Source organism: Bison bison, unplaced genomic scaffold, assembly GCF_000754665.1.
Source record: "Bison bison bison isolate TAMUID 2011002044 unplaced genomic scaffold, Bison_UMD1.0 scf7180017864041, whole genome shotgun sequence".
Taxonomy (NCBI): Eukaryota; Metazoa; Chordata; class Mammalia; order Artiodactyla; family Bovidae; genus Bison; species Bison bison.
The window spans coordinates 1271245-1285235 of NW_011494613.1; the positions used below are offsets into that span (position 1 = coordinate 1271245).

The window sequence follows — 13991 nt, forward strand, 5'->3', positions numbered from 1 at the left end:
GTTTCATACATGATATTTTACATGTTTCAATGCCATTCTCCCAAATCTTCCCACCCTCTCCCTCTCCCACAGAGTCCATAAGACTCTTCTATACATCAGTGTCTCTTTTGCTGTCTCGTACACAGGGTTATTGTTACCATCTTTCTAAATTCCATATATATGCGTTATTATACTGTATTGGTGTTTTTCCTTCTGGCTTACTTCACTCTGTATAATAGGCTCCAGTTTCATCCACCTCATTAGAATTGATTCAAATGTTTTCTTTTTAATGGCTTAGTAATACTCCATTGTGTATATGTACCATAGCTTTCTTATCCATTCATCCACTGCTGGGCATACACACTGAGGAAACCAGAAGGGAAAGAGACACGTGTACCCCAATGTTCATCACAGCACTGTTTATAATAGCCAGGACATGGAAGACATGGCTAGATTTTAACTTATCATTTTATTTATTTCTGTTTGTCTCTGTTTTGTTTGCTTGTTTTTTCCTCAGTACCTCCTCCCTTGCCTTCTTTTTGATTATTTGAACAGTTTTTGGAATTTCATTTTAATCTATTAGCCTTTTGGCTACATCTTAGCATTTTTTAGTCTTGTTTTAAGAATTATATATGCTTAACTTCTTTCCATCTTTCTTAGAGTTAATGTTTATCATTTCACAAAAAATGTACAAGCCTTAAAACATTGTAAGTCAACTTACTCCCTTTCCTTCTGTAAGTAATACATCTCCATATTTTACAAACTCCATAAATGTTATAATTTTTGTTATGTATTTTTAAAGAATTAAAGAGAATAAAATAAGTCTTTTATATTTATCCAGGTATTTAGCATTTTTTGATGTTTCTTATTTCTAAAGATTGGGTTTCTCTTGGTACTATTTTCCTTCAGCCCAGGGAACTTCTTTTAGCATTTTTGTTGCAGATCTGAAAGTGTCTGTTTTACTTTCATTCTTGAAGGATGTTTTTGTTGAAAATAGAATTCTGAATTGATGGTTTTTCTTTCCACAATTTAAGGATGTTCCACTATCTTCAGGTGAAATCCATGGAATTTAAATCATTGTTCTCTTGTATGTAATCTGTTCTTTTTCTCTGTTCTCAACGTTTTCCCTGCTTTTGATTTTCAGGAATTGGACTGTAATGAGTCAGGGCCTTTTTATTTATCCTGCTTGGAGTTTGCTGGATCTTCAGTGTGGAATTTTATGTCTTCTGCCAAATTTGGAACATTTTAACCATTATTTCTCAAATTTTTGTGTCTGTTTTGGGTCTCATTCTTTCCTCTCCAGTTAACACACTTATACCTGTTGATATTAATCTGCAGACTTGTATTTTTAAATCTGTTTTCTCGGTGGACCACTGGTTAGGACTCCGTGCTTCCACTGCAGGGGCACGGATTCTATCCCTAGTCCAGGAACTGGACCCCACATTGTCATGCAGCAAGGCAAAAAACAAAAAGTATACTTTGATTCATTTTTCATACTCTCTGCTATATTATCTCCATTCTGCAGTTAAGTCCATTTGGTGAATTTTTTAATTTTAAATTGTATTTTTTAGTTTTGTGATTTCTACTTGGTTCTTTTGTACTTTACTGAAATTTCTTTCTTCATCTTGAATATTTTTATTATGTCACTGAACATAGTTTTAATAACTTTGCCTGCTAATACAACATCTGGATCATCTAAGGGTTGGTCTCCTATAAGTAGATCACATTTAACTATGTTTTGTTTTCTTTTTTAGTATGTTGAGCAATTCTGGATTATATCCTGGGCATTTGTAAATGTTGGGTTGTAAAGACTGGATTTTGTTATGTTCCTCCTTGTAGCAGGCAGTTAATTGATGGCAGCTTAAATCTCACCTTAATTCTTTTATCCTAGCTAAGATGCTTGGAGTCTGTCTTTTGTTATGTGTGGTTATGGAATCAGCCAGAGATTTGGGCAATAAAGACATTGAGGATCTCCCTCTCTCCTTTCTCTCCCTCATTCTCCAGCAGCTGTGATTACTCCCCCAAGCTGTTCTCTAGCTCTTCAGGTCAAAAGGACTGAATTTTCTGTGGGTGTTTAGCCCAGACTAGGGCCTGCAGGCAAGCTGTAAGTCGTGAAAATGGGAGGTTGACCCCACTCCATTCCCTTCTTCAGGCACGGACTCCCTCTCTAGAATCTGTGTACTTTTGGCCTCTCTCTGGTATCTTTGGGCTAGTTATTGTTTTGGCTAGAGTTTATAGTTTATCTGGAGGATTGATCTGGTACAGGCTTTATTGATCATATGAGAAACAGAACTGAGAAGCATTATGAAACATATTTTAGAAATTATTTGTGGTATAATGAGATGGTAAAAACAAGTTATTATAATTTGATAAAGGATTTTTATCGCAGCTCCTATTAAAGGTAAGTTCTTTGGTGTCATAGGTAATATCTTCCTTAGATGAGCCTCATCACAGCGGCTTTTTGAACCAAATGAGACCAGGCCTCAGACCTGGTGTGCAGAGTAATACTTGACAGAATTTTGAAAGCATTTATTATGTGTCAGATGTAAATAACAACTGGAGTAGTGAGTGATTTTTTTTCTTCTATATTTCCTCTGTATTTTCTACAGTGAGCATATATTAAATTTTGTTGCAGTTTTCCTGTTTACAAAATACGTTTTTATTAAGTTTAAATATTACAGAAATAAATAACATTGAAAGGGATAGTCTAATCTGTAATTCTGCTCTCCATAGGCAGTCTCAGCTAAACCATGTGGTACCAAAGTAGTTTGTTTTTATAAATCACTTTGATCAGCTGTTTTAACGTGGGAGTGGTTTGACAGCAACTAGAGAAGTGCACAAGCTGTAGTTTGTTATAGATAAACTAAAGAATCCAATAGTGTAGGTAATGTGAAAGTTGCAAACAACATGATCCAGAAATTTTCACCTTGGTAGAGAGGGTAAAAAAGAGTAACAACAATTAAAGCTGCATACAATCAATTAGTTATTGACCAAAAGTTAACAGAAATAATAAATTTTGAGAAAATGTAGAGCACCTAAATTTTACCCAGGAAAACCAGACGTGGTAGGAATAATGGCTATAAAACATTTTTTTTTTTAATGATAAAACAATTGATAAAGATTTGATATGATAAAAATTGATTATTGGAAATTTAGTGTTTGCTCCTGATGAAAATGATCAAAATGAAAAGAAATACAGTTGGTTTAATCATGGTTTATTATTATCATTATTATTTTGATTTTGCATATCTCAGATGGCATTCCATGTTAATCAAGCTGTTTATTTTTAATGACTTTATTACTGAATTGCATGGATCTATGATCATTTATTTTACATTTTAAAAAATCTGTTCTATTTTCCAGAATATGCTTTTAAGGCTATTAACCAGGGTGGCCTTACATCAGTAGCTGTCAGAGGGAAAGACTGTGCAGTAATTGTCACACAGAAGAAAGTACCTGTAAGTAGTACTGCCCAGATAGGCAGTTGTTGCAGAATACGATGTAAGAATGTCTCATGAGTTTGTACAAGGGTATATTATTATCTGTATATGTTATTTCTATAAGCAAAATGGCATTTCTAGGTCTTCTGTCTTCAGGTACCTCAGAACACACTTTGGTGAGCTAAAGTTCTTGCCCACAGAAAACATATCATCTTAAAAAGGAAAACAGAGTAGTGCCCACACCTCCATTTTTTATTGGTTTTAACTGTAAAATGAACAGAAGACATTTATAGTTCATTGTTATAATTCCATAATGTTTTTTTATCACTACACAGAGACCTGTGATTTTTTTGTTTTTAATTATCTTGATTTGTTCTTTAGGACAAATTACTGGATTCCAGCACAGTGACTCACTTATTCAAGATAACTGAAAACATTGGCTGTGTGATGACAGGAATGACAGGTGACTGGCTGATACTTACTTAGATTTGTTATTTTCTTCACATTATTTTTAATTTTAGAAGGCTTCCCTGCATATCTGATTTGCAGTCTTCCAAGGCTAGTATCAGTCTTCGGAGTATTGTGTGCTTTTTTGAAACCATAAGTTTAATAGAATTAGATATCTATGCTGCTGTCAGGGAAACTGAGCGAGGCCCCTCTCAAAAATGATTGATTTCATCTATGAAATGGTTTAGTAATTTATTTCATCTATGATATGGTTCATAATTTAAGGGGACATAAGTCAGTATATCTCAAACCTGGTGATAGTGACACTGGTTAGAAGTAGGTGACAATTGTGAAAATAACTTTGGGTTTCTGTTTTCTGAAATCAAGGGAACATTCAAGTCTACACAAAGGTGGAGAGAAACCTTATTCTTTCTCCTTACACCTTGTTCTTTGGGAGATTATTAGACACTTTTAGAAAATTATTGTGATGGCTGATGAAGAAGAGTTCAGCATAAAAGAGCAGAGCTATCTATGTATAGGACTTCATCTTTTACATTTTTTTCCTTGTCACATACTTATTGCTGAGTCATTCACTGTATGTTGGTGGGAGAAAAAACCATTGTGGACCACTTCTGCTTTCCTTAAGTCATAATGAGATACATGCATATGTTGTGACAGTTACCTGGCTTTGAGGTTCATGCTTTCCTTCTAACGAAATAAACCTTTGTTTCTTATGCTCTAAGCTGACAGTAGATCCCAGGTACAGAGGGCACGCTATGAGGCAGCTAATTGGAAATACAAGTATGGTTACGAAATTCCCGTGGACATGCTGTGTAAAAGAATTGCTGATATTTCTCAGGTCTACACACAGAATGCTGAAATGCGGCCTCTTGGTTGTTGTAAGTATGCAAACAAGTCTCCCAAATAATTAATGAATTCAGATTGTTTTTTAGAGAACATACATTAAGAAAGTTATTTCAGCAAGACTTGGGTTTTGAACATGTGGTTTGGAAAATCATGAAAGGTGAGAAAAATCTTTATAATAAATGGGTGTTGGAAGGATAGGATTCACAGCAGTCTTTTAGGCACACCTTTAAACATGAGACACTATTAGGCTTTTGTAGTGGAGATTCCACTGCAACTCTAGATTACTAGTTGAGTGAAAATGCCTAAATTAGGCATCTTAACATTGTAGTTGTTTCTTTTGACCACCCTAAAGATTCAGGGTCACACACGTATGCCTGTGATTCATATACTTTATATTTTATATACTTTATAGTCATATAAAGAAGATTTCTTCTTTTAAAAAACAAATAAAATTTTATTGGGAGAGAAATAAGATTTATTGATTTAAACTTAATGGAATAAGTTAGCCTGGAAAATTCAACATGTCTGTTTCAGACAGCATGTCATTTATTTATGAGAATTAAAGCAGTCAGTGTAATGATTGACCTATTACTTAAAAAAGTCTCCCTTGATTTCTTCAGTGATACTCTTCTCCTCTGCCTCCTCACTTTCCTTAGTTTATCCTCGTCTACGGGTCCCTTAAATGTTGTTTATCAGGTTTCTCTCCTTGGTCCTTCTGTCCTCTTTGTTTTGTCTGGGTAATCTCATCTGCTTTCATGGCTTTATTTTACTATCTCATCTATATGTCAGTCACTCCCTCATTAGCTTTATCCCAGTCTCTTCCTTCATGTCCCACAGATACTTCAAACTTGAAATCATTGCTCTTTTCCTACTCTCATCCTCAACTTTTTTCCTACCCCCACCTCACCTTCCCTGGTCTTCTATTTAGTCAGACTATCAAGCTTTACTGCAGAATATCTGTGTCACTTTTCCATCATCTCTTGCCGTTGCCACCTATTTTACCACCTTTCTCCCTTCTTACTCTTTCCTAGACTGTTCCATATTGCTACCTGAGTTGTCATCCTAGAGTTTTGTTGTTTTGTTGTTAATATGATGTGCAGGGTCCCTTACAGTGTATTCCCAAGTTGCCTCTTTCTTGTGCTGCATTTCTCTGTCCTGAAACTGCTGTAATACATGGATCTTTTTGTCGTTCCTGGGTGTGTCCTGACCCATTGTGTCCCTTTGTGTGTGTTCCTTTTGCCTTGATTGCCCTTTGGTTCCTTATCATGTGTTAAACCCTGCTCATCTGGAGTAAGGAAGTGTTAACTACCCCGCCCCCCAGGTAGTAAGTGGGTATCTCTTTTGTGGTGTCCTTGGTACTTTCTATTGTATGTCAAGTATAAAATGTAAAGAAATGTTATGGATAACATAAGACACTATATTAAAAAGGTTCAGATGGGGTTAAGCCCTTCTTTGTTACCTGTTCTGCTGAGTAGAGAGAAATTTGGCGGTGGTGTTTATCTTAATTGTATGTCATTATAATAACATTTAATATGTTATGTGTACAGAATTTAGATTTTGGTTTATACTGACTAGTACAGGAATATATATCAACAGTAACAAAGACGGGCATTATAGATAGAGGTGAGCAACTAGTCCCTAGGTTTATTTCACTTAGTGCCAGCATTCCCAAGATGAGTTCCATACACTTTGAATTCTCTGGAACCTTAATAGGTAGTTCCTAAATTAAAAAAAAAAAAAGTATTCTATGGTCAAATAAATTTAAGAACTACTGAGGTAAAGTAGATCGGCTTACAGCAGAAGATTTTAGAACACTTAATATGCTTCTGTATATTTTCTAAAAATAATATGTGAAAGGTCTATTTTCCAAATTTATCTGACCAGTTAACATCTTGAGGGGTTGGGGTTCAGAGGAACATGCTTTAGGTAATAGCAGGGATTAGAAGATTGTTTGTATGTTACATTTGTGATCATTTAGACCTTTTAAACTCTGTGATAAAACCTTTTGCAAAGTGGAGATTTATTACCTAATTTATCTGTGGAGATAAACTATGTTTTGTTACTAGTTTTCTTAAAGCAAAACATTTTTTTAAAAATTTTTTAAAGAATTCTGAAATTGGCTAACTTGATTTTCTTTGCTTTCATGAGTTTCCTTTTCTATATAACATCATTTAATTTCCACGTTTATTGAGCACTTACTATCTGTCACCCATTAAAAAACCTGTTCTCAGGAATTACATATATGTATATATCCTAAAAAAGCCAGAGTAATTAACAGATATGTGACAACACCAAGATAAGATGAAATCTGGTTGTATGAAGGTTTAAGATATTTAATGAGGGTCCTTCTCTCTGTTTAGGTATGATTTTAATTGGTATAGATGAAGAACAAGGCCCTCAGGTGTACAAGTGTGATCCTGCAGGTTACTACTGTGGGTTTAAAGCAACTGCAGCAGGAGTTAAACAAACTGAGTCAACCAGCTTCCTTGAAAAAAAAGTAAAGAAGAAATTTGATTGGACCTTTGAACAGACAGTGGAAGTAAGTTAACTGAAAGGAGCTGACCTTTTTTTTTAATGCTGTTTAGAATAATGAAGATGGTTGCATAATTGACAATCTTTATAAGCTATTCCTGGGATATTCATGATATCCAAATTTGTCAGGTTAATAGTAAAATTGGTGTCACATGGGAACCGTGAGGACTGCTTTATTCATCTAATTCTCTGTCTCATACTGTATTTGAGACTGCTTTCAGCAAAACACATAAAATGGGAAAATATAACTGAGAGTCAAGCCAAGACCAGGCCGAAAACCTGCATGGCTGGGATTTAAATTAGACTTAAGCTAACTGGAAGCAGAAGTGAGAAAGTTGAGTCAGTAATGTTGCTCTTACGGTCCTAAAAGAAAAGCAGTCACACACCAAGTTTTCAGGGAAGCAGATATCTTCATAGTAAAATAGTATGCTCACAGGAGGACTTGACAGAGAAATTATAACTGGAATGCCTAGAGTCAGCATTAAGCAGTATTCTTGAGGGGATTGTTGGTTATGATTGGAAAGTTTTAAATTGACAGGACAAGCCAAAATTCCTATACAAGTACTTAGTAACAACCTTAGACTAAAGAAGCTTCTTATTTATTGCCAAGAAGTTAAAAACAAAATTTTAGTAAATTGTTGAAAAGAAGGTCTGGGATACAGCAATTCTGAAGACTAACATGATTCTGATAAACAAGAAGGGAAAAATTATCATCTAATACTTTGGTTGGCAGTATTATCATATACTAACAGGAAATGTGAATCTCGTTCTTATGTGGGAGGTACTGTTTAAATGTCTCTTAAGTTTTTTTTTTTTAATTGCAATTCATAGTTACGTGAATTAATTAATCACATCACGTACAAAGCCACTTAAAACATTCTTAAAGTATTATCACTGTAAATTCCTTAAAAGAAGGCTGTATTTATCTTTTATCCTCTCCACGTCTTACTCCAAGTACTGAGCCTATTGTGTGGCATGTAGTGATCATCAGGTAAACAGACTGTTTTGTCTTAATCACCCTGTTTTTCTTGTGAGATGCCTTTCATTTATAGCTCAACTTGGTATAAACAAGTTTCTTGTTATTGGCAGGCAACATCTTAGAATTAAGCAATCTGTGTGGCTGTTGAACTACCACCTCAAAAATGAATAGCTTGTGGTTAATTCATGAGTTGAAAAAGATGAGGATGAGAAAAATCTTGGAATCTCTGAAAAATTCTATATTATTTTAAATATTGATACTTTTTTTCAGACTGCGATTACATGCCTGTCTACTGTTCTATCAATTGATTTCAAACCTTCAGAAATAGAAGTTGGAGTAGTTACAGTCGAAAATCCTAAATTCAGGTGAGATATATTGTTGGGTAAGGTACTTAAAGACGTTTGCCTGGTGATAAATTCTGGTGTAGAAAGGCAGAGGTATGTTGGTTCATTGACCTATAACTTGAAGAAAAAACACTTTTTTGAATGAGTTAGGTTTTTCCCTAGCACTTGAGAGATCTGGTTTTGTTGTTATTGTCGTTTATTTTACTGTTTGTTTAACTGCGTCGGATCTTGGTTGCAGCACGCAGCATCCTTGTTGCACACTCTGCTTGTGTGTGGGCTCCAGAGCTCACAGACTCGGTAGTTGCGGCGCACAGGCTTAGTTGCTCCACAGCCTGTGGGATTTAGTTCCCCCATCAGGGATTGGACCCGCGTCCCCGTGCACTGCAAGGGGGATTCTTAACCTCTGGACCACGAGCAAGGTCCTGAGAGGTCTGTTTTTAAAACTTATTGGATGTCTCCTTAAAACAGACATAACTGCTTTTTTTCTCATTTTATTTATTTTATACCTAATACCAGAGGTGATATATAATAACCTCTTTTATATAAGGAGTAAAGTAAGTATAAGAGTTTTTCTTTTTTTAGCTTAAGGCCAATAGAAATTCAGCTCCAAACTAGTAGTTTTCAGATGGAGCTTTGATTATTTAGTGGTTATTTAAATGGTGCTTTGAAGAACAATATGAAATACTGATGTACATCAGACCCTATCTGGGTATCTTTGAAACCCCCAGATTTTGCATACAGCTAATTGAATATCTGATGCTGGACTGGATGCTTGTCTGTTCTTACTCACAGCTTCCATGAGTCAGGTCTGTACTGGGTGCTTAACATGTTATCAGCTCACTTAATCCTCCGAGCAGACTTTTACCATGAACCTGATACTCTTGTGAATAGAGAATGTTTCTGTTAAATCACAGATGCAAGGAAGCTGCTGGAAGGCATGTTAACTGTTACGTGTATTTACTTTTAGGTCAGAATTAAAAAAACACATGTCAAGTTTAGGGCTGGGGAACAAAAGTAGTAAACTAAGCTTAACCAGACCTTTCAGAGCTTCCTTAGTACATTTTTCTAGTTTGTCCTTTTTGTTGCCTTCGGGTAAGTGATATAAACTTGAAAGATTTAAGAAAAACTTATAGAACTTTTTTAAAAAACATAATTGAATTCCCCTTTATCCCCTGGAGGAAAAGATTGCCTTTTTTTTTTCTTTCTTTCTTTTTTTTTAAAGCAGTAAAATTCCAGCGGGAGCAATTTCTCTAAAGGACCTCCAATTAGTTCTTGTGTTCTATTCTGAGACCCTTCTATAACCTTTAAAATCTTTATTTTCATCTGCTAGTTAAATAAATAAGAAACCAAAGAGCCTATGTCTTCAGAAAACTCTTGTATCATTTATAAATTGTGATAGTATTTAAATAATAAATAGAATATATATATTTATATATATAAATAATAGCTAGATAGTAAGTATTTAAATAATAAGCATAAACAACTGTATAAACTACTTGCATGCACACAAAGTCACTTCAGTTGTGTCTGTGCAACTCTGTGGACTGTAGCCCGCAAAGCTCCTACTGTCCATGGGATTCTCCAGGCAAGAACACTGGAGTGGGTTGCCATGCCCTCCTCCAGGGCATCTTCCTAAATCAGGAATCAGGTGGGTATCAACCTATCAAATTGGGTGATAGGTACACAAAAGGTCATTGGTATCCTACTTTTGTATGTGTGTGTTTATTTTGCATAATAAAAGGTTTTCAAAAAGTAAATAGTTGTGGGGTTTTTTTCCCTTTGCCTTCCAGGATTCTTACAGAAGCAGAGATTGACGCTCACCTTGTTGCTCTAGCAGAGAGAGACTAGACACTGTAGTTAGTTTACCAAATCCGTGACGCCACTTGCCTGTGTGTTTGGTAACAACAGACCAACATTTTGGGGGCCCCTCGATTGAAAAAGGAACTTCTCCCACTCTTGCTGCCACTGAAATGGTTAGGACTCTGTCTGTATAAATAAAACCAATGCTTTTGGAAAATAATCGCATCCTGTCTTTTTTACCTCGAATTTAGAGTATTAAGTCTTCGGTATGTGCATACTGTTAAATTAATGTTCACCACCTTCACATGGTAGTTTTTATTCATCTTTGTTGAGGGATCCACGTTTCTTTGGCTTAAGGAACTTAATAGCCAGAAATTTAAACTGTAGCTTGTATGGCATAATTAATAAATCACAAACTAAAACTCTGGTTTCAAAACTTGCTCTGACTGTAGTAACTTGGCGTGGGAAGCCGTCTTTTTTACAATTCCTCATTCATTCCTGAACTTGAATTCCAAGTACCATTGGAGGTTTTAACTATAGTAAAATGATTAGCTTTATTGATCTTCAGTAGTCGAGGTACACATTTAATCTATACTCAATAAGAACCAGTATTTTTAAGAGCAGAAATTGTAGTTACCTTTGGGAAACAATAGGGTTAGAAAAGTTGTAGAAAGTGTATTTTCTTTGCTGCCTTAAGATTGATTATTTAAAGCAGACTTTAAGAAATTGGTCTATAGTAAAGGAGAGATACCACCATAAACAACACTAAGGGAAAAAGAGCAAACTATATTTTGAATAATCTTTTTTTGAATTAAGTATTTAAACTTGCCAGAGTAGATCCTGGTGACCTCAGCCACTAATTGTTATGTAAGTATGTGGTTAGTAGCTCAGTCATGTCCAACTTTGCAGCCCCATGGACTGTAGCCTGCCAGGCCCCTCTGTCCATGGGATTTTCCAGGCAAGAATACTGGAATGGATTACCATTTCCTTTTCCAGGGGATCTCCACCCAGGGATCAAACCTGCATTGGCAGGTGGGTTCTTTACCACTGAGCCACCTAGGAAGCTTCACTAATTGTTACAGAGGATCCAAAAATCTTGGAATGTCTAAGGCCAATACATTCCATGTTCTTGTTTGCACCGGGTAAGTCTGGTGCTGTTGATGTTGTTACCTCAGGCAGGTGAGCATGGCTGCTGGTCTAATACCAATCCCTGTAGTCAGTTGCTCCTATTCCTGCAGCCAACAGGCCCGCAGAGCGGGAGCAATGTGAACTTGTGACCACCAGATGCAGGAAACTTCACCGACCACATCCTCTTCAGAACTGAGTCATGAGTTGTACTGTGTCCTAAAAGGGAAGCAGAGTTCTTCCGATTCTGAGGCTGCTGCCCTGGGATTACCCATCCAGATCAACTAGGCTCTATAAAGTGCTGCTTTCAGTTTGAAAGTGGAGTCTGTGTGAAGAACTGCTCCCCTGAAAAGACTCTGAATTTCTGTACCCTGACGGCCTTGAGTAGCTTCACCCTCCTGGAATCGTGGGTGAGAGACTAGCAATAACTGGATTTTTCTATAAGAAAATATCTTCTGGTGTAGAAAATGGAAATTTACTCATTTGTTAAGAAAATGTTAATACAAAATCTAGATGAATTTAAGAAGTAGTTTTAAGTTAACCAATATTAAATTGGTTATTTTATACTTAAAAGAACTGGAAGAAACAGAGATGAGTTTTAAGTATGTAAACATTCAGTGCTCTAATTCTGTTTTTAACAGTCTTGGATAGACAACAGGGTTAACATGGAAGTCTTATTCAAATGCTAAAAAAAAAAAATGTTTAAACATTTTTACCCAAAGGGCATTTTGATCAACTCCTAGTAAGAAATATGCAGTTGAATACTGACATTCAGAGGGGTATGTCCAGACATTCATGAATATGAAGCTCTTTGGGTAAACATACGGCTTTCCTTCTTTTGGTACTCACATGAAGAAACATCTTTTACCATTTAGATTACATGAACAACGGACTAGGTACTCAGCTCCCTCACTAGCCCCAAATCTAACATTCAGATATGTGCCACAATCAAATTACTATATTAAGGATCTTTAGGGTCTCTTAAAGAATCAGAAATGCTAAGGTGAAATATATTCTGACGATCAATAATCACAAAATACAAGAAACAAGTCCTAACAGCTAACATGATAATGGCACTTCGACTGAAACCATGAATGATCCTAGGATGACTGTTAACCTTCATTTATTTTACATTCTGGAAAATCCAACTAATTTGTACATTTCTCTGCTTCCCTGTCTCAGGGGTTTCTCTGAACAGGAAACCCTGTGTGCAAGCCTAACACACCAGAAATTGTATAAAGAGTATCTGCTGAAACTGGTGAGTAAGTGTTTAAGTTCTTGTGGGGCATTTCTGGAATGGGCCATGGTGGTTTAGCTGCTAAGTTGTGTCCAACTGTTTGCAACCCCACGGACTGTAGCTCGCCAGGCTCCTCTCTCTATGGTATTTTCTAGGCACTTGCCCAGCATCTTCTTTTAGGATTTGAAATAGCTCAGCTGGAATCCCATCACCTCCACTAGCTTTGTTCATAGTGATGCTTCCTAAGGCCCACTTCACTTCACATTCCAGGATGTCTGGCTCTAGTCCAGTGATCACACCATCTTGGTTATCTGGGTCATGAAGATCTTTTTTGTGTAGTAGTTCTATGTATTCTTGCCACCTCTTAATAGCTTCTGCTTCTGTTAGGTCCATAACCATGTCTGTCCTTTTTTTGTCCATCTTTGCATGAAACGTTCCCTTGGTATCTCTAATATTCTTGAAGAGATCTCTAGTCTTTGCCATTCTATTGTTTTCCTCTAATTCTTTGCATTGATCACTGAGGAAGGCTTCATATCTCTCCTTGCTATTCTTTGGAACTCTGCATTCAAATGGGTGTATCTTTCATTTTCTCCTTTGCCTTTCTGCTTCTCTCTTCTCAGCTATTTGTAAGGCCTCCTCAACCATTTTGCCTTTTTGCATTTCTTTTTCTTCGGGATGTCTTGATCACTGCCTTCTGTACAATGTCACAAACCTCTGTCCATAGTTTATCAGGCACCCTGTCTATCAGATCTAATCCCTAATCTATTTGGCACTTCCACTGGATAATCATAAGGGATTTGATTTAGGTCATACTTGAATGGTCTAGTGGTTTTCCCTACTTTTTTCAATTTAAGTCTGAATTTGGCAATAAGGAGTCCATGATCTGAGCCACAGTCAGCTCCCAGTCTTGTTTTTGCTGACTGTGTAGAGCTTCTCCATCTTTGGCTGCAAAGAATATAATCTGTCTGATTCTGGTATTGACCATCTGGTGGTGTTCACGTGTGGAGTATTCTCTTGTGTTGTAGGAAGAGGGTGCTTGCTATGACCAGTGTACTCTCTTGACAAAACTCTTATTAGCCTTTGCCCTGCTTCATTTTGTACTCCAAGGCCAAATTTGCCCGTTACTCCAGGTATTTCTTGACGTCCTACTTTTGCATTCCAGTCCCCTATAATTAAAAACGTCATATTTTTTAGGTGTTAGTTCTAGAAAGTCTTATAGGTTTTCATAGAACCGTTCAGCT

General features: G+C 36.3%; 1 protein-coding gene across 1 annotated transcript in view; it reads left to right on the top strand.

Annotated features, from left to right (window-relative positions):
• Window positions 1–10605, top strand: part of PSMA6 (proteasome (prosome, macropain) subunit, alpha type, 6) — a 22605-nt gene extending 12000 nt beyond the window's left edge. The window contains exons 2-7 of the mRNA XM_010835299.1: window positions 3343–3437; window positions 3801–3882; window positions 4610–4765; window positions 7094–7272; window positions 8515–8609; window positions 10379–10605. Of these exons, the coding sequence (XP_010833601.1) occupies window positions 3343–3437; window positions 3801–3882; window positions 4610–4765; window positions 7094–7272; window positions 8515–8609; window positions 10379–10436 (665 nt within the window). The 3' untranslated portion in view covers window positions 10437–10605. The remainder of the gene's footprint in view (window positions 1–3342; window positions 3438–3800; window positions 3883–4609; window positions 4766–7093; window positions 7273–8514; window positions 8610–10378) is intronic.
• Window positions 10606–13991: the final 3386 nt, after the last annotated feature.